General features: G+C 31.4%; 2 protein-coding genes and 1 non-coding gene across 6 annotated transcripts; all 3 read left to right on the top strand.

The window, feature by feature from the left end:
- Positions 1–3,221: 3,221 nt before the first annotated feature.
- Positions 3,222–8,474, top strand: LOC129880092 (uncharacterized). Its single transcript, XM_055953958.1, has 9 exons — positions 3,222–3,430; positions 5,942–6,062; positions 6,164–6,231; positions 6,377–6,436; positions 6,516–6,674; positions 6,974–7,120; positions 7,535–7,749; positions 7,868–7,976; positions 8,078–8,474. The coding sequence occupies exons 1-9, from the start codon at positions 3,296–3,298 to the stop codon at positions 8,153–8,155; spliced, it is 1,092 nt and encodes a 363-aa protein (XP_055809933.1). The 5' UTR covers positions 3,222–3,295; the 3' UTR covers positions 8,156–8,474.
- Positions 8,475–8,676: 202 nt separating this feature from the next.
- On the top strand, positions 8,677–8,748 carry TRNAP-AGG (transfer RNA proline (anticodon AGG)). Its single transcript has one exon. It is a non-coding gene; the product is annotated as a tRNA-Pro (tRNA).
- Positions 8,749–14,625: 5,877 nt separating this feature from the next.
- Positions 14,626–24,205, top strand: LOC129880091 (ureide permease 1-like). 4 transcript variants are annotated; one of them, XM_055953956.1, is made up of 8 exons: positions 14,626–14,736; positions 19,946–20,248; positions 21,179–21,317; positions 21,407–21,581; positions 21,901–21,944; positions 22,064–22,158; positions 22,655–23,029; positions 23,788–24,205. In XM_055953956.1, exons 2-8 carry the CDS (start codon positions 20,012–20,014, stop codon positions 23,938–23,940), a joined length of 1,218 nt encoding a protein of 405 aa, XP_055809931.1. In that variant the 5' UTR covers positions 14,626–14,736; positions 19,946–20,011; the 3' UTR covers positions 23,941–24,205. The 4 variants fall into 4 exon arrangements, with proteins under 4 accessions (XP_055809931.1, XP_055809932.1, XP_055809929.1 ...); XM_055953957.1 differs by lacking the exon at positions 14,626–14,736 and adding an exon at positions 18,336–18,485; XM_055953954.1 differs by lacking the exon at positions 14,626–14,736 and adding an exon at positions 18,542–18,809.
- Positions 24,206–24,456: the final 251 nt, after the last annotated feature.

Below are 24,456 nucleotides of genomic sequence, written 5' to 3'. Positions count from 1 at the left end.
CTTACAACGACATAATTTACAACTCTATGTCAGTATCTACTACATTTCAAAGAATTACAAGCAGACTTACAACGACATATTTTTTTCATTAGGCGATGAATCATATTGACCACCTTCTCCATTCAATTTAATTGCAAATACTCAATATTTAAGAATTTCTGATCAATATTTAAGAATTTCTGAAGTCAACAATACTAAACGTCGTAGAAATAAAATAGACATTGCTACAGATTGCATGACACAACGATATAGTTTATATAGAAAAACTGATCATAAAAGGAATTATTGTCCCAATCAACCTAATCTCTTTAGTATTTTGTCAATTATTTAATTGCATTTAATTATTCACATTGTTATTCTAAATATATTTAATTTATTCCATTTTCTAGCCTACCTCCTACAGCTCTAAGAATTTATGCCCACATAACTATACAATATAGCATTTAACATTAGGCAGCGGAGCTCTTACATTATTTCTCCATACCTATACCCATTAGACTTGACTATTTAACACAAAATTTGTTACAATATTGACAAAACTTAATCCCTTAGGAGCAGTTTTCATAAAGACATGAAGAATATGTGTACACTAGGATGTGGCTAATTTAATTGTTTTTAATGAAAATAGTTTTTTTTTAAAAAAATAAATAATGAGAAAACTGACTTTCATAGTGAAAATTAATAGGAAAAACAATTTTTATAATGACATTTTAAATTGATTGTGTTCTCCTTGCCCTTGAACACACCCCATCTTTACCCCACCCCTGTCCCCACCACCCCACTCCAACTCCTATCAAAAACAAATCAGGCTTCTCCTACTGCAAAATCAATGAGAAATTTATGTTATAAAACATGATTTTTTTCACCTCAGTTACACCGAACGAACTCACTAAAAAAACGAATGGTGAAAACATATTCTCTCTAAAATACTAGGAAACTTCCTAATTTACAATGTGAAAACAATACTATTTTTTTTCCATACAGATTCAATCAAAAGATTTGTGTGAATAATATCTGAATAAATTATATATAAAGACTTTTAGAGTTATATCTTTTTCTTAGGTATTAAACACAAGAAAATAAATAAAAAAATTAATTCATTAATTTTTTCTGGAAAACATTTTCCATGGAAACACATATATTTATATATAGGACAATTTTGGACCTATTCTCAAATTTAAAAAGGACCGTTTATGTTATTTTCTAGCATTTATCGTCTGGGGATTATTTTGTGGGAATTGGGATAATAGGTAAAATATGAGTAACTTTATTGGCATAAAACAAACAAACGTGACTTTACTAAGTTAATTTTATAATTTGAAAGATCATTCAAGAAATTAACTCAAGATCAATACCTAAATAACAAGCTACATTAATAAATTGATAATTTTTCTTACATTTCTCGCTCAATAACAACGATAATTTCAAAAAATATATACTTTGATAGTGTATATTTGTCATAGAATTTCGACTTTTTGCTAGCAAATTCTTACTTCTTCTTATAACAAAAAAATATATTCAAGTTTATGTTCATGATACTTAATTTTTCTTTGAAATCTAGTCAAAACACACTACGACCTTATTTATTTTCATTTAATTTAAGATATTTGAATATGAATACACATCAATCTGAATATTAAGATGTGTATTAAGACTCAAATATTTGAATCTAAATTATTAAAGTACTTTATTAATATCTAAATACTAAATAATTAAGATTGTTTATATTTTTCTAACACCTTTGACATATAATGGGAGCATAGCTCAAATTGCTTCCACAAGGCACTATTTAAGTAGGGAAACTTACATAAATATGCAATATTAAAAAAATATTTACCATCTATAGCAATAAGAAAAAAAATTCAGTGAACACTTATAATACAGTTTTAATACATATTGCAGAGAACTATTTATAAAACATATATAATAAAAGTTTTATAGATGGATAATACATTTATCACATACTTTGATAGACTTATAATACATTATGTCGGTTTCTTACTACACAAACATAATATATATTTTAAAACACTTATAATACATGTATATTGTATGTATAATTCACTTTTAATACAAGTGTAGATTTATCATAATATTGCTATGTATTGCTATAAATGGTAATAAATAAAAAATATCGCTAAAATCAGTAATTAATTTTTAAAATGCACTCAATCAAGTAATTTTTCTATTTGAGTATTTATCACCTTGGATCTCAAATATAGATACCCAAGATGGTGTTGGGCTGCTTTTGCCTGAGGCTCTTATGCCATTTGTTAACACTGGTTCAGGCCCAATTGTTAATACTGGTTCTGGTCCATTCATGACATATAAAATTTATTTTTATTTTAAAATTAATAAATATAAAATCAATCTAATATTATATATTAAAAAAATATTTTTAGAAAATTATATTAGTGGTCGAGTGTGATGATACCTAGCACCTAGCGGTGGTGTTTATGAATGTCGATTGAGGATGATATTGAATAGCGAGGTGTGAGTAATAATTAGTGGTGATTAACATATTTGAAATTTATTAATTTTAATATTTTATTTCTTCGTTAACGATATGTACTTTTGTTTCACAAGCATCTGAGTCAGAGTTGAATACAAATTTGATCGAAATCAATATTTTTGATTCAAATCTGTTATTTATCTTAAAAATTCATTGAATGTGCATGTTATTATTATTTTAGAATATAATAACTTTAAGATATTATTAATCGAAGTACAAGAGATATTAAATAATATCAGAAATCGAAGGACAAGAAACCACCCCTTACAACTTATATTAAAAATGTTTTTTTTTCCAGATCCCCCGCCCCCCCCCCCCAAAAAAAAAGAAATTAAAAAAAATAGAGAAATTTGGGGCTAGAAAGAAATTAACTATCGATTTCATTTTAATTTATTAATCTGATTTTAATTTGATACAAAATTTACGAACATAAATTTTTTTTTAATTTTCATAATCTTAAACAAAAATATATAGAATGTATCAAAATATTTTTTTTTTAATATTGTGTTCTTAAAACATGATACATAAAAAATTAAAATTAAAACTTCTAAAAACTAAAAATACTCTTTTAAAAAATAATAAATAATACAAATAAATTGAAATATAGAAAATCTCAAATTCCTTCCTTCTACCACGAAATATCGTCGAACTTTACTCTACTTCTTCCGTACCGAGAAAAAAAAGATTTATTTATTTATTTATTTTAACAAAAGATTTTATTTATTTGGAATTAGACAAAATACAAATTCTATTTTGGAGTGCTAAGAAAGCAAAAAAACCGCCATGGATGCACAACAACAGCAGAGACAACAAGGTGTTCCGCAACGCCCAAGGCCCGGCGCCGGCGGAGATGGCGGCGGTGGAGACTTCACTCCGATTCTCACCGTGCTCGTTGCTTTTATCGCCATTTTCGCATTGGTGAATCCACTTTTATCCCTAAATCATCAATATTCTGCTTATAAATTATATATGATTTCTGTGTGTATGAATTTGTTCATGTACTGTTTCGGTTTGCAATTATTGATTTGTGTTAAAGATGTGGAATGCACAGTGCTTGATGATTGGGTTTATATATGCACTAGGCGCTTGATAAACCACTATGCTAAGTCCTCAATAGTATTTTTTGTGCTTGATGATTGCGTTGACCTCTATAGAGTGGCATTTTCAGCTTAAGTGAAAATCAATCTAAGACCCTGTTGGTGATGTAATGGTTTTGATTAAAATTGCTTTTTTAGAATACAGTGTTTGAGCCTATTTGGATTGGCTTATTTTAGGTGCTTTTAAGCATTTTTGTAGCGTTTGGATGGTATAAAGAAGTGTTTTTAGCACTTGTTTTTAATCTAAAATAACAAAAATAAGCCAAAACTCATAGATTTCTAACTTATGGATTATGCTAATAAGCCATAAGCTATAAGTCCATTCAAACAGGCTCTTATAGTGGACACAACGGTCATAAAATTGTAATGAGGACCAGGATTCAAAATCAAACTGAGGGAAAAAAGAATTTGGTTATATCCTCTGCTTAGCTTGGTGGGTAGAGTTATCCGATACATGACTTAGTAAGTAGAGTTATCCAATACATGTACTGGATGGAAGACACACGTACCCATAAATAAAATGGAATCTTACTATTTATGAAAAACAATTCATTTCTATTCACCCCCAGCGATCTTAAATAGTCAAGTGCATGCCTGTTGGTCCAATAACTACCGTAGTTGAAAGAAATAAGTATTGTTGATATGTATCTATTTAAACAAGTGTTTAACATAGTGATTCTTGATATATTTGGAGAGTGGCCTTCCACTGCAATGGGATTATCTACTTAAGTGCAATCCAATTTAAGAACCCGGTTTTGAATGTAATCATTTAGACTGGAATGCGTTTTATGTTAAAAGATAGTTTGAGTAGATGACTGATACTTAGCAATATAAGTTCTATTGATATACAAACATTAAATGTTTCTTCAAAACATTTGGTATTGGTTTGCTGTCATATCCTTCGTGATGTTTTTTTTTGTTGATGAAAAACATGTTTTTTATAAATTGTGAAAGTATTAAACTTATGATAGTTCTCTTATGCAACAATCTTGTGCTCAAACAATTTATTTTCCAAAAGTTCTTGGTTAAAATTCACCAGTTTCTTGTTTTGAAGCAAAAACAATATAAACGCAGGTGCTTTCCTAACATCATTAAAAGGTAATCCATAATTCAACTGCGTCATGTAACAGCTCTAGCAGAGGTTGGTAGCTTAAGTGACCGTTTTATTAGTATATCAGATTACATTGACTTGATATTTGTAACTCGCCTGCCATTCTTGTTGCTTAAAAATATATGGATAGATAATCAACACTTAAAAAAAGAAGATAGATAAGCGTCTCTTAAGAAAAAGATAGATAACTGACACTTCAGTTTTTAGATTTATAGAAGGAGAAATAGTCGTTCATCACATTTGATGTGTGTGTTGTCAAAGGCGCACTTAAGACCTAAAATGAGGCTCAAAACGTGTTGAGTGCTTCGCCTCGCTTAGTGTGCACTTCAAAAAAGAAAGGATGAAAGAACAGATAATTGACACTTAAGTGTTCTTTTGGGATTGTACTTTCATTTAGATTTGTAGAAGGAGACATGGTCATTCATCATGTCTGATGTTTCATAATCCTCCCTTCTGTCAGTAATTATTATTTTGGACTTTGAGAATGAGCGTTAACAGCTTCAAACAAACCCTTTTTACAAGCATGAAAAATTTGCCCGTGTTCCTCCTAATAGCTTCCACATATAATTTCTTATATTCTGGGATCATCCAGTCATATATCCAGCGATACATGCTACATCTTCGATGGTATTGAATTTCTCAACGATCGAGAGAGCAAAACGAAATCGGGATTTGGCCGAAAAAGAAGCAAGGCTATGGATACCATGACCGATCATTGCTGATATTGAAGATCGTATATTATTGTTAGTCCCTTAAAAGTGGAGCTTAATGGCCATAGGGATGTGCGATCCATCATATACAATTAACAGTGTTCCTACTCCTTGCCTACTTTGACTATATTCAGGAAATGAGTTTCCCAAGCTGATGGAGTGAGGAGAGGACACCTACTTCCACCATTTGTTTTATTCACTTAATAGAAGGCATCTTCATTACATCATAAGTGTTTGCACACATTTAGGGGTTGCTTGGATTATAAACAAGTTATGCAGGGATTAATAATGCAAAAATTACTAGTGCAAATTGACTTGTACGCAGGGATTATAATACATGAGTTGTAACGTAGGGGTAGGGATCATTTATTATTTGATGTTTGATTTGGTGTACTAAAAACTATTATATTGTGTATATTTAAAATCTGTATTTATTCTTTTAACAAAATAATGTACTACGTGAAGTTTTTATGGACAAGGTATAACAGAGACATCTTAAAATCATTCTCAGGTTGTGGCTCCTTCTATTTCAACATTAAATAATAGTTTATCCATTTTACACCAAGTGCCGGAAGGTCATGTTGGAGTCTATTGGAGAGGAGGTGCCCTTTTAAATACAATAACTGATCCAGGTGATATGGTGCTTTGTCTAGATGGTCATTTGCATTTTTGTGGGGTATCTCCTTATTTTGAAGTCTATGGTTGACCAAATATGTATGTTTTAAATGTGCAGGTTTTCATATGAAACTGCCCTTTATAACTCAGTTTGAACCCATTCAAGTTACTCTTCAAACAGATCTGGTAACATTTCCTCTGTTATATTTTGCAAGGTTTTTTGTCTCAAAATTTCTGAGATTCTGAGTTTATTGCAGCATGACGTTTTAGTAATATAAACCCCGATTAAGAATAGGGTCAATGATTGCTCTGGATCATGTGGTAAATGCAGGTGAGGGATATTCCTTGTGGAACCAAAGGAGGCGTGATGATAAACTTTGAGAAAATAGAAGTAAACTATCTACCTTGTGGGTATGGTTTAATTATATGCAGGAATGCATTGTCATCTTATTAGTTTCATGTGCTTTCAGGTTGTTAACCGCCTTCGGAAGGACCATGTGTACGATACTCTGCTGAATTATGGGGTCAATTATGATAATACATGGATATACGACAAGATTCATCATGAGATCAATCAGTTCTGCAGTGCTCACAGCCTTCAACAAGTTTATATTGACATGTTCGATCAAGTAAGAATCTTCTTGGCCTCTATGGACTGATGGTCTCCCAGTTTCTGTAGTCAACATTAATGAATTATCCTTTTTTCTTTCTGCTGTTCAATGAGTCTTTAACTGTTTCTGGTTTTAACATGCTGAGTCATGCTTTCCTCACTTAGAGATGTCTATTTCCATGCTTAAAATCCATGATATGCCTTGTAAGGCGAGGAATTGTCTACATTTTCCGGGGTTATAAAACAAAAAATCGGAAGTTAATTAAGTAGACATCATTATTAATAGTCTTGACGAGGTGCCTGCCAATACATTTTCAGATCGATGAAAAAATGAAAGATGCTCTTCAGGCAGACTGCACACGGTATGCTCCAGGTATTGAGATTCTCAGTGTACGTATTACAAAGCCTAGCATCCCGGAGAGTATAAGACGAAACTTTGAGAACATGGAACAGGAGCGCACCAAGGTATTAAGTGGAAAACTCTATTTTTTCTTTTTTTGTCCGAACTGAAGGATTTGTTTTCCACCATCTAAGATGTCATAACTTTTGCTCCAAAGAACAGAAAAAAGTAGATGAAAAAGAAGAAAAAAAATATGCTCATATAGCATTTTAAACTTAGTGTATTGGAAAGAAGAGGACTTCAAGACTTCAAGATCTTACTTTGCGTTATTGTTTTAAAGTACAAGCATAAAAGGGCTGGTTTATGAAATGAGTGTTTCTCTCAACCTATCATCATAGTAGCAGCTATTGAGTACTGAAATCAAAGTATTTCCCAATGTGCCATTGTTGCATGATTAGTTCCTTCTGATGCAAATATTAGGGCTACGATTAACAGTTACTTAATTGGTAACCCATCCGTGCATCAATGATGTGTTACAGGTCTTGATTGCAGTAGAGAGACAAAGAGTTGCTGAGAAGGAAGCAGAGACGCAGAAAAAGATAGCAATTAGTGAAGCTGAAAGAAATGCTCATGTTAGTAAGATCCAGATGGAACAGAAGTTGATGGAAAAAGATAGTGCTAGGAAACAAGAGGAAATTTCAAATTCAATGTACCTAGCTCGTGAAAAGAGCCTGGCAGATGCATCTTACTATCGGTGAATTCTCTTAACTTATCGCCTATGTAATATCTTTGACCAAGTGAGATAATTTCGTCCAATGAGGAGTGCAAATATGCAATACTAACTAGTAATTACCATATATGGGATTTTCCAGAACAATGAAAGAAGCAGAAGCAAACAAGTTGAAGCTTACTCCAGAATTTCTCGAACTGCGGTTCATTGAAGCTATAGCCAATAACTCGAAAATTTTCTTCGGGAACAAGGCAAGCCTCATCTTCTTATTAGATCTACCTCCATTAATCTCCATCCCCTCTCTTGAGTTTATAGCACTCTCTATGCTTACACGAAAAATGTGATTTGTCAGGTGCCCAACATGGTTCTTGACCAAAGGCTACTTGGAAACTTTTTGCAAGAGGCTGTACCGCGAACGGATTCGTCTTAGGGGTGTATTTATGCTCGTTTGTTGAAGCTCGATGATACAGTTTTTCTGGTGTGCATCACATGGAGAATGATAAACTGTATTGGCTTATTTGTATGTTTCATTCTGTAGTTTTCAACATCTAGTTTTTTTCTTCCCTTTTTGGACATGGAAACTCTCCATTCTTGAATATGCTATTTGTTTGTGTCATTCCCCGGATTGTGAGTGGTAAATACCAAAGCTGTATTGTACCATTTGAAAAGTATTAACGAGGAGCTTTAATTGTCAGAACTCAGATGATGAATATGAAGGAATGACTAGTCTTCATAAGCGTTTGGACATAGATTTGGTTGAAATTTGCAAGAAAGAGTATATAGAAGTTCAATTTGAAAAAATGACATTTGGAAGTAGAAATTGTGTTTGGACATGTATTTTGCTATGAAAAAAAATTGAAGTTAGTTTGGAAAATGTTATATGTTTGAAGTTTCCATACTGTGAAAAATAATCTAGACTATTTGTTTAACTGAATGCAACAGTGTCAGTGAGGGCATTTGGTCTAGTGGTATGATTCTCGCTTAGGGTGCGAGAGGTCCCGAGTTCAATTCTCGGAATGCCCCTTCTTTTTGTATCATCTCAATTTTTATGATACAACTCGGCTATCTACTAACTTTCTATCAGAATCCTCTGACACCACTCGGCTACTTAGGAGATGCTTTTTCTACCTAAAATGTGACACTACTCGATTACCTACTAACATTTGATCCTAATTCTCAACTTTCATGACACGGCCACTCAGCTACTTAGGAGATGCTTCTCTTAACTAAAATGAGACACAACTCGAATATTCAATCCTAATTCTCCATTTTCATGACACAACTCGGCCACCCAATCCTCAACTTTCATATTATTCATCCAAACAACAACAACATAGTCAATATGATATAGAGAAGAAGTGGAGAAGCATCTCCCATATAAAATGTAACGTCATTCAGCTATTTAGGAGGTGCTTTTTCCACCTAAAATTCGACACCACTCGACTATCTGTTAATATTCTCTCCTAATTCGTAACTTTGATGACACAACCATTTGACTACCTAGTTCTCCCAACTAAAAGCGGCACCACTCGACTATATGCTAACTTTCGATTCTAATTTTCAACTTTCATGACACAACTCAACTACTTATTAACTTTCTATCATAATCGCCAACTTTCATATCTTTCTATTTAAGATCACATTCTCATACAATATTTAAAATTCGAAAATATGAATTCGTTAGTGTACTTTATTTTTTAAAAAATTAATGAAGTCAAACAAATGGACGACTTCAAATAAAGACGAAAAAGCAAAAAAGTTGGTGAGCAATCGTTTATTAATATAAAAAGTTCTTTTTATTGTTGAGAAAAATCGCAAAATTAAAGGTTTATATTTACCAGTCTAGTATGTTTGTATCAGTTTGCTCATAATGTTTTAATTTGTATAAAACATATTTAACTAAGCTTTATACCTAATTTATTCAAACCTTTGACTAATCAAATGCTAATCAAAACTAATAATTAGTTGGCACAATATGCCCAACTTATTTTGCGGTGTCATTATCTTCTACTGCGGGATGATAATTAGATCTTCCCACTTGAGTGAGTGGAATATTGAAAATTGACACAAAAGATATTTGACCTTTCATTTCAGTTGGTCAAACAGCTATCGAAAATAATTTTTCTTTTAAAAAATAAAAATAAAATTTAGATAAACTTCACCTTTTTCATATCTAATTATTTCTCAGATTGCACTGGGTAGATAATCACTTGATTGACACAATTTCAATGGATATAATCAAATACATTTTTAGTTTATTTAATCAAAACAAATTATTTTAGTATAAATAAACTCTTCATAATTACTATTTTAGTCCTATATTAGATTGACACTTTGCATTTTACATGATAATTAAAAAATTATTAATAGATTATTTAACTTTACTCTTTTGCCCTTTGCTCACATTAATTTGCCTCTTAAAAAATAAGTTTTTGAATATTCAAAATTTGTTTAAACTTCCAAAGCATATTAATTGTAGGGATAAAATGAGAAAAAATTAATTAATTCTATCTTAATTTATTAAGTGATCAAGTAATATGGAACAAATATTTTTAATAAAATGCCTATCTAATATGGGACGGAGGTAATACATTTTTGTCTGTTAAAAGGTTTCTCTGCTTAATTTTCTTCTCCAGATTTTTAGGTAATGCTTTTCTAGAGGCAGGGAAAAAGTTTGTAATAAAAATAATAATTAGTAAGAGATTACACTTTTTGAAAAAAAGTTAGATTAATGTTGTATTATGGAAAACCTAATATTTATTAAAATTATATAATTTCTCATATTAAATTTACTTAAGAAAAATCTAAATTAATTGAAACAGTGAGTTTTAAAATATACTAAATGATTAAAACAAATGAACATGACTTTTGACTTTTGGTCCAAAGGCAACTTCGCAATTCTGTAAATCAATGGATGTGGAAATTGATGCCTTTTTCAGCAGCTAAAGGGGGAGGAGGAGAAGATAACTTTCTTTTTTTCCATTCCCGATTCAATATTTGTATTAAAATTTGACTAATTTAAATTTGTGTCATTATCTATTTTATTTTTTTTCATATTCAGGAGAAGATATAAAAAGATACCTATTTTAAAACTTAAAGAGATATGTTTTTATATAATTAACTACTATAGCTATTCATTTATATATACTACTATATATCCAACTCTCTATATAAGTATCAATGTGATAACAAATATTCTTCACAATTTAAGGAAATAGTTTTTTTGAGAAAAATATTTTTATACATCCTTTTAAAAAGAAAATTGTATAATTTTAATTTTATATATGATGTCCCCTCTTGAGAAGAATAACATTATGGAGAGCTAGGAAATTTTATCGAATTTGTTACGGTCAATTTAATTAGATTGAGTGAATTCTATATATTTTGATGGATGGATTACGAGAAAGCTTCAAATTGAAATAAAGAGACGTGTGCCAAAATGGGACCACCTTATTGACTTTTATACATTATATACTCTAATGAAGTAGAATTTAACTAGTTATATCTGATCTTAATTGACCTATCATCAATACATGAAAAAACAAAAAGAAAACTTTGAAAAAGAATATGAGGAAAAATGGAAAAAAGAACATTGACCCATACTGAAAAAAATTAAATCGAGTAGGATCAAGACAAAATGCTTGGAGTGCAGGTTCAATGGCCTGCCGCGTGAGGCTGGCGGGAAAGTGAGGCTTGATACTCAGGTCATTCAAAAGAAAAGAAACTTCAAGTATCTTGGGTCTATTTTACAAGAAGATGGAGATATCGACGACGATATTTCACATCGTATTGGTGCAGGGTAGATGAAATGGAGGCTCGCCTCCGAAATGCTGTGTGACAAGAAAGTGCCAACAAAACTCAAAGGCAAGTTCTACAAAGTGGTGGTTAGACCGACTTTATTGTACGGGGCGGAGTGTTGGTCAATCAAGAAACTTCATGTTCAGAAGATGAAAGTCGCGGAAATGTGAATGCTGCGGTGGATGTGTGGGCACACTAGGATGGATAGAATTAGGAATGAAGATATTCGAGATAATGTAGGAGTGACATCGGTGGAGGACAAGATGCGGAAAGCGAGACTGAGATAGTTTGGGCATGTGAAGAGGAGATACACAGATGCTCCAGCGTGGAGGTGCGAGAGGTTGGCTATGGACGATTTCAGGAGGGGCAAAGGGAGGCCGAAGAAGTATTGAGAAGAGGTGATTAGACATGATATGGCACAGTTGCAGCTCACCGAGGACATGACCTTGATAGGAGGTTGTGGAGGACTCAGATTAAGATAGTAGGCTAGGTGGCTTATCTTTTCACCATAGTAGTCATAGTTTTGCTCATTTGTTTATTAACATTTGATTTCTGCATTTGATTACTGCTTATATTTGTTGGTCCGGTATACTTTGGTATCCTATTTATCTATAGTAGTTACTACTCCTCTCTTTCCGATCTGTCCTACCCTGATTTTCTCGCTCTTATTATTCATATTTTTATATTGTTTTCAATATGCTTGGTTCTATCTGACCTTTGTCTTGTTTCCTTGTTTTTCCTCTCTTGTTCTTCTCTCTTAAGCCGAGGGTCTTTTGAAAACAGTCGTCCTTCCTTTCTAGGTGGGGGGTAGATCTGCATACACTTTACCCTCCCCAGACCCACATGATGGAATTATACTGGGATGTTGGTTGTTGTTGTAGTAATAATATACACTAATAAGCATATATTCAAGAAATGTTTCCCTTTCTTTTGTGAATTGACACGCCTACATATTGTCACCATACAATGTGGTCCTCCAGGACTTTTAAGGTGGCACATGGTATAATAATAATAATAATATTGTAAGTGACATAAATAAGATTTTCTACTGTCTACTAAAAATTTTGAATTTCACATTTTATTAACAAATCTTTTTTTCTATAAAAGGAATTTCCTGTTAAATAGGTCTTATAAAATACGAAATTAATTACGTTATTAATTTCTGTATACCTTCTTGACTCTCAACATGATGATTGTCATGTCGTTTTTGTTTTTTCTTAATAACTTCTTGTGATACCGAATAAAATTGAATGATTTTTTAATTATAAAAAACAGTTTAATTATCACTTTCTTGACACTTAGATAAGGTAGAGTGACTTTTTCGTAACAAAAAATAATTTAAATATTTTTTTTGTAATAAAGTAAAAGTTGAATAAATCCGTTTTTAGTTTATTCAATACTTGTCCTTTTAGAATAAATAAACTCTTTCTAATTATGTATTTTTTAATGTTAAAAGGTTTCTCCACTTAAGTTTCTTCTCCTACTTTTTAGGTAAAACTTTCCCAGAGACAGGGAAAAAGGTTGTAATGTTAGGCCTTTAGATTAATGTTTTTTTTTTTAAATAAAAAAATTAGGATTTATTTATTCTCTTAGACAATAATTGCACCTTGTCAACTTCAAATAGTTGGCACTTTTTTTATGGAGAATTTTTTTTTATCCTTGGTCCGCACTAAATTTTACATCAAAAGAATTGAACGATTATTTTTTTTTTATTCTTAATTAAAAATTTTAAATTTTAATAATAATAAAATAATTTTTTTAAGTAGAAAATGCTTTAATTATTACTCAAGTTAAATTTGTTCAATCTGAATTAGTCGGATAATAAATTTTGAATAATGACTTAAAAAAAAAAAAAGAACACCAATTTTGACTTTTGGTCCAAAGACTCCCAAAAGAAAGGCAACTTAAAATATTCTAAATCAATGGATGTGAAAATTGATGCCTTTTCAGCAACTTTGGGGGAGGAGGAGAAGATACCTATTTTAATCCTAAAAAAAATAAAATGTTTTTAAATTTTAACTTTCTTTATAAATACCAATGTGAAAAAACAAATATTCTTCACAATTTAAGGTAGTCAAATATTTCCCATTTTGAGAAGAGTAGCATTTATACTATTAGGGGAGCCTTAACAAATAATTTCAAATGTATTAATCATCAATTTGTATCATCGAGATTTCTAGCATAAAATTAAATTTTTAAGTGAATTGAATTCAAATTTGATAGACGGTAAAGTTTAGAGTGAGATAAACAGATATGTGACAAAATGGGACCACTCTAACTCGTTGAATGTGCTATCTTGGACCATCGACATCATTAAAATAAAACTCTAGAAAAAATATATTATATTCTATCTTTGATTGACCTATTGTTTATATATGAGAAAACAAAGGAAGACTTTAAAAAAAATTATAAGGGAAAAAGGGGAAAAGAACATTGACCCATAAAAAATAGATATATATTATCAGTACCCTCCTACCTTAGCTTTCAACAAATAATCGAAGATGAATTTAGAATATAAAATTTATAACTTCAAAATTTTAATTATTTCAAATATTTTTTAAAATAAATATAAAATTAAAATTATTGTGTCTTAAAAACCGTCCAAGTCAACAATATACCCTAATATTCATATTAATATTTTACCTTCTTTGGGGGTGGGGGTAGTGAGGTGACATCCATTCAAATTGTCACCATGCAATTTAGTGGAAGAAGACTTTTGGGCACATGGTTAGGATCAGAGGTAGAAATTCATATAAAAGTTCGGACAAATTCAGTATTTTTGCTTACTCAATTTATTTATATTAAAAAATTTATTAAATACGAACATACATATATTAAATTTAGATATCAATTATGAATGCATATATTAGAGCACATGAACATGAATTGTCTACATGAATATATTCACATACACAACTAAGCAATTACAATCATTTTTTTTTTTTAAAAAAAAGAATGGTTGATATATATTTCACTACTGTGGATATATATCTCATGTACAATAATGTCACAACTGGAATTAATTTTATATATATCTTTCTCTCTCTTTGTAGTTACTTGTTATATAAACCAATGCAATTCACACTTTCCAATATACCTAACTTAATTTGTTTTGCAATTCTTCTTCTCTTCTTTTGCCCCTTCATTGGAGTTCATTCTTGATGCATGTGAAGTAGAGTTCTTGGATATTATTTTAGTGGAGTTTTATAATTGGTATGTTATCTATCTTTTTCTCTCATATTCTTTACTATAAAAATAATAGGAATTAGTTCTGAAAATTCACCGTTAAATAGTTCTTAGCTAATTGAATTATTGATAATTTATTGGTAATCCATGATCAAATAGGATTAACGATAGATTTTTGCTATTTTCCAATTGAAATTATCCTTAGTTAATTGGTGTTATGTCCTTTTCGTTGCTTGAAAACTTTATGTATTGTTTAATTATTCTCTATTGATTTCACACAATATGATCACAAAATAAGGTATTGCACACACACAAAAAGTCAAATTCGATTTATCATACTTAATTAGTTAACATGTTAGCTAACTACACTTCAAATCAGTGATGGACCCATGTGTATTAGGTGGAAAAACACGTGCATTGGTTAACTTCGAAAAAAGTATTGTATATATTTAATTTTACGCCTGAAATAGACAGTTGGAAAGAAATTTAGTAAATGAATTGGTCTTTAATTTTTTATTTTTAAAAATTAAATTTATGTCTAACGGAACATAAAATCTTTCATTACACAAGGCATAATTTGTAAAATATTTATAATAAAAAAATATAAATTCATATCTTAAAATATTTTATTTATTTATTTTGAAAGCAAAAATTAAATGCTAACACTCTAGTCAAGTCAGCAATTTCGCTTGTTGAAAAAAATTGATCTGATGTAATTAAATTCATGCTTTTTGGTGCAAAAATTAATTATTCAAACTTCTATATATACCTTGATTGCAATTTTCAACTTCAAACTATGACTAATCAAGCTTAAATCATAGTAATTTAATTGACACTTGCCTAACTTTTTTCTCTAATATAAAACCTGATAAAAACTTAATCGTATCAAATATTTTTATCAAATCTCAAAAGTAAATAGACACAAAATATGTAATACTTTAGTCAAGATTTTTTTTTTTGGTTAAAAAAATATTTTGGCTTTTATTATATAATTTGATAAAGTAACATAACTTTCTCAATACAAAAATATTTTAAAATTCTGATGCAATACCGTAAAAATTGAGTGATCATTCGTAAAATAACTTTTTGTAATAAGATTAATTTAATAATATTAAAAACAAAATAATAATTTGTTATAATAAGTCAAAAACACACTAATTAATTAAGTTATCCGAAAAGAAAATGAAAGGGGGTGAGTTGAAAACTGAAGATACAAAAGAAGAAAACAAATAAAAAGTGTATAATTTAATTTTTAATAAAATAAAAAAGAAAATAATGACAAAGAACATTGACCTGCACCTGAAAAAGACAAAAATAATAATTTTCTATTTCAATTTTCAACAATCACCTAATAAATAAGGAGAATACATTTTTTCAGAAAAGGAAAATACTCCCTCTATTCAATTCTGATGTTAAATTTGTTTGCAGACATTCTTAGAAAAATATTAACTAAATAAATAAATAAATTAAATTATTCTTACTTACTATTTAAATCTCAATTTAATACTCTCTTTCTTTCCTTACATCAATTTCTTTAAACATTCCTTAGGATAAAATGTCACTAAATATGTTAATTGTTGTATTCATTAGAATAAAATAATAGTAAAAAAATCAATTTTGTATTAATTTATAAATAGAGATTTTGGAGTAATTATTGTAGTGATTATGATAAGTAAAATAAATTGGAATTGAGTAGTATAAAGAAGATAACTTGAAATAAAAACAGAAAAGAAAATTGCAAAAAGTGCATATATATATTCGATTTTGATGCCGTTATTTAACTTAAACTTATATATGTTGTTTTAATTTATTTTGTACCTATAACCATTTCAAAATTACTTTAAAGTTTCATATAGTTAAAATTCTAGTACATATGAACAAATTCAATTATATTTATCTGGCTTTAACTATTTATTGCTTGAATTTCTATTTTACATAACCTAAGATCAAATAAAAATGACTCAATTAAGTAAACATAATTGAACATGAATCTTCAGACATTATTTTATCATACAATACATATCTAAAATGAATATATATACAAAAAAATTTAAAAAAACACACACACATTAAATAACGATATCAAAATAAACTATCACATAAAATAAAAAGAAAAATCATTACAAAATTTTATAAAAAAACACACACATTAAATAACGATATCAAAATAAACTATCACATAAAATTTGTAAAACAACAACAACAACAAGCCCAGTATAGTCCCACCATGTGGGGTCTGGGGAGGGTAGAGTGTACGCAGACCTAACCCCCACCTTAAAAAGTAGGGCGGTTGTTTCCGAAAAACCCTCGGCTTAAGAGAGAAGAACAAGTGAGGAGAAACAAGGAAAACAAGACATAGGTCAATAGAGCCAAGCATATCGAAAACAATATAAAAATATGAATAATAAGAGCGAGGAAGTCAGGGTAGGAAAGACCGAAAAGAAAGGAGCATTAACTACTATAGATAAATAGGATACCCAAAGTAAATCAGACCAATAAATATAAGCAGTAATCAAATGCAGAAATCAAATGTTAATAAACAAATGAGTAAAACTACGACTACTATGAAAAAAAGATAAGTCACCTAGCCCACTATCTTAGTCTGAGTCCTCCACAGCCTCCTATCTAAGGTCATGTCTTCGGTGAGCTGCAACTGTGCCATATCATGTCTAATCACCTCTTCCCAATACTTCTTCGGCCTCCCTTGCCCCTCCTGAAACTGTCCATAGCCAACCTCTCGCACTGGAGCATCTGTGTCTCTCCTCTTCACATGCCCAAATCATCTCAGTCTCGCTTCCTGCATCTTATCCTCCACCGATGTCACTCCCACCTTGTATCAGATATCTTCATTCCTAATTCTATCCATCCTAGTATGCCCACACCACATAAAATTTGTAAAAAAATCATAAATTGTCGATATGCAATTTGACCGCCGAAGAAATTGGCCACATAGTCACATAAATACACCAACAAACTGAATTTGGGACCGTCAGATTTCGAGAATCCGACGGCTAAGGAAAGATCGAGAGTTCATATTCTCTTACCAGGAATAATTATTTATGATATTTTATTTTTTATATTTTAAATGTTTTTATTGAAAATTTTGACTTTATCATATCGCCAAAAGATTCTAACATGATTCACAGCTAAGAGTAACAACAATCATTTATATCATTATTATCATTATTATATATCTTACACTTTGTATGAATGGTTATTATCTATTGTTTCATAATATGTCCTATTATATTATATTATTTTAATGAATGTAGTGTTTGGATAGATTGTATTATTTTTCATTATTACATAATGTCACACATCTATGATTCGAATGATAAAACTTATCAAAAAAAATAAAATACGGGATAGATTTACCTTGGAAAAATAGAATAAAAAATAAAATATAATTATTAAATAATAAATAAAGATAAAATGAGAAGAAAATATTAAGACAATAATGCAAACACACTAAATCAATTGTTAGGATCTTTTTGTCATTAGGATGAATTTAAACAATATAATATAATAAAATTTAAATAACAATTAAAATAAATATTATATTTAAATTATCAATAACGGTTAGTTTCCAATACAATGGGAGTATTATATAATATATACACACTGTTTGCATCTGCCAAGAGAAAAATTCCCCAAATTTCACTTTTGATTTGCTGCTTCTTTAGAAAGATCCCAATTTTGGTGGACATTTTGGAGTTCCATTCTTGTTAAGAAGAAGTGGGGTTCTTAATAATCCTTTTGGTGGGGTCTTATAATAGGTTGGTCATCAATCTTTTTCTTTGTAGTGTTAAAAAAAATCAAATCTTTTTCTTGGGAGTACCTTTTTTCTTTCTTTCTGTTGCTTGTGTTAGCACGTCTGTACATATTGTTTATTGTTAAAAGATTCATTTTTTTGGATTATTAAGATTCGTTCCTGATACCCTTTTGGCCTTTTGACATGTTGAATGGTTGTTGTTTGAGAAGCAACAATGGATATTTGGTGGCCCCAATGGTGGTTAAGTCCAAAAAAGTGTTCACTTTTTTTTCTTTTTTCATTCTTCTTTTTATTGAAGATTCTTGATACCCTTTTGAAATTTGATATGGTGAGTAAATTGGGTTCTCATGTTTGAGGGGAAAGACTTGATTTTTCTGTGGAAATGGTTTGTGAAAAGTTATAATTTTGTAGTCAATGATTTCCTTCTTTCTTTTTTATTTGTGCTATATTCAGATTGTTCCATACTTTTTTTTCCTCAAGTTTTTAGGGAATTTTGTGAGTATGTTACTTTTTCTTGGTAAACAGACTGGTAAAGTTTCTATCTTTGTGGTTTCTTGGCATCAACCTGCAACTAAGCACTTCATGCACATCTAGAAACCTCATCTAGTCTCCATTGTGTTAGTTAAACATTGCAACTTACAAATAATCATCTAGACACCTCCAAAATTTATATTACATGTCAGCGTCGAAGACATGAATAAAAAAGTAAGAGCGTGCACTATTTAATAGCAAGCTAAGATGAGTTGGTCACACAATTCAATATGATATCAAAACAGACAAAGATCTCGGGTTCAATATGGATTAAATGGCCATACGATTCAACAGTTTCTAGGAAGACAGGGAATTGAGTCAAATATCAAAGTTTCAAGAGTATTTACAGTTTCACATTAGGATCATGTTTGAAGTTGGCTGCCTTAAGATTTATTAATGTTTCATAAAGGCTTATAACAGCAGATATAGCATATATCATTTGAATATGGAGAAAGAGCAATATTATTTATTATAGACATAATACATAAATATGCCCTTTAAATTGAATTTAGTTGTCATGATATGCACAAATAAACACTTAAACTTGTATAAAGTAGACACGCGCGTCCTACATGAAATACAAATTTTTTGATCCACAATAAAAAGGAAAACAACTTGAATAGAAGGTAACAATAGCACCCAAAAAAAAAACTAGCACCATAAATATCAGGAAACTCAGGTAGAAGCACAAGTCACATATCTCGAACTCATAAAGTTTAGATTTTGAATTCAACTCTGATGGACTACAACAACAACAAATTCATACTCAGTGTAATTCAACATGTGGATCTGAAAAGGGTATAGCATACGCAGACTTTAAGTTATTGACACTTGATGCAGGCAATGAATTTGGGATGTGTTAATAATCTGTTGAACAATTTAAAAGATTGAATCTTTCAATGTTTTCCTCTTTTTGTGTTCCTCTTTGGATAGGACTATTGGAGCCTTCCCAAGTTGGTAATTCTTTCACCAGAAAGGGTTTTATCTAGTGGATTGAAGATGTATATGGTAGAAAGCAAAGGTGGTGCTATAGTTTGTATGCTATTCTCTTTGTTATTGTTAGGGACATGGCCAGCTCTACTGACTTTACTCGAAAGGCGAGGCCGTCTTCCTCAACATACTTATCTTGATTATACCATTACCAATCTATTGGCGGCTGTGATCATTGCTCTCACCTTTGGTCAGTTTGGGCCAAGCACACCAGAAAGGCCTAATTTCCTCACTCAGCTCTCTCAGGTTAGTTCCCTTCAAAGCCAAGATATCAGCTGTATTTTTCAGGTCAATGTTTCTTGTGTTCGATTTAACGCATTGTTCAAATTGGAAAATGGTGAAGGGGAGCATTGACATAACTGGTAAAGTTGTTGTGATATGACCAAGAGGTTACAGATTCGAACTTTGGAAACAGTCTCTTGCAGAAATGCAGGGTAATACTGCGTACAATAGACCCTTGTGGTCCTCCCTTCCCTAGACCCCGTGGATAGCAGGAGCTTAGTGCACCGGGCTACCCTTAAGATTGGAAAATGGAATATATACAGACCATGTATGTGTTGGGGTGTTTTTCTCTTTAAGTAAGTACAAGAAACAGATGGCACCTTTACTGCATGATAAAATGTAAAGATTTTTCTCTTGCAGAATTAAAATCTATAATGCAGCAGCAGTTTTCTGTTTTGTGCTATATAATGATGACGAAATAGCATATACTTTTGATTGATTAGTAAAGCTAATTTGATTTTTTCATATGTTCTTTCATCAATTTACATGATAATATTTTCCCCACTCAATCTGAAGTTTGAGTGACATTTGGTATTACGTGCTTCTGATTAGCTGATATCACACCATGAGGTCCTTTCCACCAAAGTGGTGAATGATGTGCTTCTAGGAAGTAACCTGTCTTCTTTTAGAGTACCTTATATAGAACGTAGCAAGTCATTCTTATTACCTAATATATCTATTTTTGTCTTTCTTACTTGTTAACGCATGCTTCTGTTAAGATTGGCCATCCTTTTTTCAATTCAAAAGGTCTATTTTAATAGTGATTTTCCATCAACACCTTAAAGGTCTCACGTATTGTGTTGGTCGTAGTTGAATTTGCACAATAACAAGCATTTCTGAACTTCCAATTTTCTTTTGGATATCATGTTTTACTATTATTAATGAACATTGTAGGATAATTGGCCCAGTGTCTTGTTTGCAATGGCTGGAGGGATGGTCCTCAGTCTTGGGAACCTCTCAACTCAATATGCTTGGGCTTTCGTCGGTTTGTCAGTCACCGAAGTTGTCTCTGCCAGCATTACAGTTGTTATAGGTATCGTTTTAACTTCAGCAATTTCTTTTTTTCTGAAGTGAGTACAAGGTGTTGAAACATGACATGTGCTATTCCATTGGCTATGACAGGAACGACCTTGAACTATTACCTTGACGACAAAATTAACAAAGCTGAGATTCTGTTTTCTGGAGTTGCATGCTTCTTGATTGCCGTTTGTTTAGGCTCTGCTGTTCATTCGTCCAACAACGCTGATAACAAAATCAAGCTTGATAATTTTTCAAACGACTCTAAAGATGGAGTCGGGTATGCATCCATATGCTAGCATACTTTCCTAATTAATTCTTTTAGTGTTTATGGTTTCCTTTCTTCTGATCATTTCAAATAAATAAAACTTCCAAGGAAATCAACCTTTTTTTGGCTTTAGGTCCATGTCATAACCATGCGTGTAAACGTGCTGAGCTAGAGTACTTGCTTGTGATGAACTAACACAATTCCTCATCTCTTTTTGTCTTCCCGTGCTCCTCTAACTAAAATCCTGTCAGGCATATATACGTCCACGCTGTTATAAAATTTAACCAATAATCAGAGAAAAATGATGTCCAACTTAATTGCACATTTGCAGGACTAATGGAATTTCTTCTTTCAAACAAAGAAAGTTTAATTCAGGTATTGTGAGCCAACAGAGCATGTAAAAATATGAATTCCCATATCTTCTCCATTATTTTAGATTGACAGGCTTCTTTTTTCTAATTCTTATAAAATTTTGCGATGCTGAATATCCTCAGGTAGTACAAATGATCTGGAGGATGGTGCTCCTGGGAAGGCAAAATTTGGGACTGCGGCTTTCCTTATAGAACTTGAGAACACGAGATCAATCAAGGTCCGAATTTCTTTTTCTGAGTAGGCAGACTAAGGGTAGTCTAAAATAGTGATTCTCCAAAACTCACACTTTATCACCATACTTTCCTATAAATCTCTAACCAGAGTAAGAAGATTTTGGCAAACACGAACCTAATCTAGCCTCCTCTCCGTTTCTCCTTATTAGTAATTTTATTATTTAGGAATCACATAGTTTCTTTGTTCTTCAGTGTCTATTACTATCTGTTGCTCCATTTGCTTTGTATCTTGTCTTTTTGTTGTCTTATTTTCTTATAATCGTACTTTGAATTCTTCTTTTCTTTTGAGCCGAGGGTCAATTCGAAATAACCTCTTTACCTCACAAAGGTAGGGGTAAGGTCTGCGTACATTAACCCCTCCCCAGACCCCATCCGTGGGATTGCACTGGGTATGTTGTTAACAACAGAATAACCTACTTGTGTTTTTTGTGAAATATATTGTAGTTACATCCTAATTGTTAAATTTGTGCATGCTTGCAGGTTTTCGGGAAGGGCACATTCATTGGTTTGGCTATAACATTCTTTGCTGGGATTTGCTTCTCTATGTTCTCGCCTGCGTTCAACCTAGCCACAAATGATCAATGGCATACTCTCAAAGACGGAGTTCCACACTTGACCGTCTATACAGCATTTTTCTACTTCTCATCCTTTTGTTTCGTGATTGCCATGGTTTTGAACCTCACCTTCTTGTACTACCCTATACTGAATGCACCCAAGTCGTCCTTCAAGGCTTATCTCAACGACTGGAATGGCAGAGGTTGGGCCCTTTTGGCTGGACTTGTTTGTGGCTTCGGTAATGGTCTCCAATTCATGGGGGGTCAAGCAGCTGGATACGCAGCTGCAGACGCTGTTCAGGTTTGTGCATTTATCAGCCGATTATACTTTCAATATACATCAACTACGCCTCATTTCGTCAACTATATGAATCCACTCTGACATACCTTCCTCCGTTATCTGAGTTCATTACCACTCTGCAGAACTCCTGTAGCCGAGTTACATATTGAACTTTCCACTAAAGAATCTGAAAAAGCAAAAACATACACCAGCTAATTCTAGAAATTGTTGACGTATAGAGTAATATTACCTTAGTTTTAGTTGCGACACTATTTCCTTTTTAGTTTATTCCAAAAAAAAAAAAGTTACCCTTTTGTCCCAATTTAAGCGTCTTAGTTTGACTAGGCACGAAGTTTAAGAAATAAAGGGAGACTTTTGAATCTTGTGGTTTTAAATTAAAGATGTGTGTAGTTCTTTAAATCTCGTGGTCTTAAATTTGTCATTTAGGATGCTGGAATTAAAAAACTTACTAAATCTAGAAAGAGACTCTTTTTGGGACAAACTAAAAATGAAAGTACGACACTTAAATTAGGAGGAAGGGAGTAACACCTTTCTACATTTTACCGATGACATGACTTTACAGTCACACAAATGTCGACATAATATGTTTAAGACCATAAGTTTCTGCAGTTTTTTTCTTTATTTCTTAAACTCCGTGCTCAGTCAAATAGATTCACACAGAATGAAGCGTAGAGATTATCTATTATCGGATTGATTACTCGTTTATCATTCTATGTATCGAACACACTTCTTCATTTGAAATATGTGTTACATTTCAGGCATTGCCTCTTGTGAGCACATTTTGGGGGGTGATTTTGTTTGGAGAGTACAGAAGATCATCAAGGAAAACATATACACTCCTTGCAGGCATGTTGTTTATGTTTACAGCAGCTGTAGCAATTCTCATGGCATCATCAGGGCATCGCAAATAGCGCGATGTAGTGTAGTTGTAAGAATATGTTTTTTTTCTGTACATATCATGTTTACCCTTCCTTGTTGTCGCGCCCCTAAAATTAGGGAGAAATAATTTAAATCCAAGGAAAGAGGAAGATTGATTTTAGTTAACTCTTCTCGTTTTTATGATGGTGTTTGACTCAGCACACAGCTGAAAAGATGTTGATTTGGCTTATATTATCTCAAATGTATTTCAAGAGTTGTTCTTTTATTTGAATGTAATGGAATCTGAGTTCCTGAAAACATTTGTGTCAAGTTTAGTTATGTAATATAATATATATATTCAACATTTTAAGCTGCAAAACTATAATTCAATGAGGATTCATTCTGCAATGATAGGCTGACAACAAGCGTAAAACTAGTCGATTTGTAAAGAATTCTTACAATATAAATTATATGTTATGATTTAAATGGAATGGCATAATCAATTAGAGGAGGATGCAATTTGAGAAATAGTCTTTAAATGTGTAGTAAAATTTAAAATTCATTGTGTT

Source organism: Solanum dulcamara, chromosome 2, assembly GCF_947179165.1.
Source record: "Solanum dulcamara chromosome 2, daSolDulc1.2, whole genome shotgun sequence".
NCBI classification, from domain to species: Eukaryota; Viridiplantae; Streptophyta; class Magnoliopsida; order Solanales; family Solanaceae; genus Solanum; species Solanum dulcamara.
Note: the sequence above shows the minus strand (reverse complement) of the source record. Positions and strands in the feature narration are given on the sequence as shown.

What these genes read in the sequence shown, in the direction of transcription:
- LOC129880092 (XM_055953958.1), top strand. Translation starts at nt 3,296, where the DNA reads ATGGATGCACAACAACAGCAGAGACAACAAGGTGTTCCGCAACGCCCA. An exon ending in ATATTGACATGTTCGATCAA is followed by an intron (nt 6,675 to 6,973) that starts GTAAGAATCTTC and finishes ATACATTTTCAG; the next exon opens with ATCGATGAAAAAATGAAAGA. An exon ending in TGGAACAGGAGCGCACCAAG is followed by an intron (nt 7,121 to 7,534) that starts GTATTAAGTGGA and finishes GATGTGTTACAG; the next exon opens with GTCTTGATTGCAGTAGAGAG.
- LOC129880091 (XM_055953954.1), top strand. Translation starts at nt 18,696, where the DNA reads ATGGATATTTGGTGGCCCCAATGGTGGTTAAGTCCAAAAAAGTGTTCA. An exon ending in TCCTCACTCAGCTCTCTCAG is followed by an intron (nt 20,249 to 21,178) that starts GTTAGTTCCCTT and finishes TGAACATTGTAG; the next exon opens with GATAATTGGCCCAGTGTCTT. An exon ending in CAGCATTACAGTTGTTATAG is followed by an intron (nt 21,318 to 21,406) that starts GTATCGTTTTAA and finishes TGGCTATGACAG; the next exon opens with GAACGACCTTGAACTATTAC.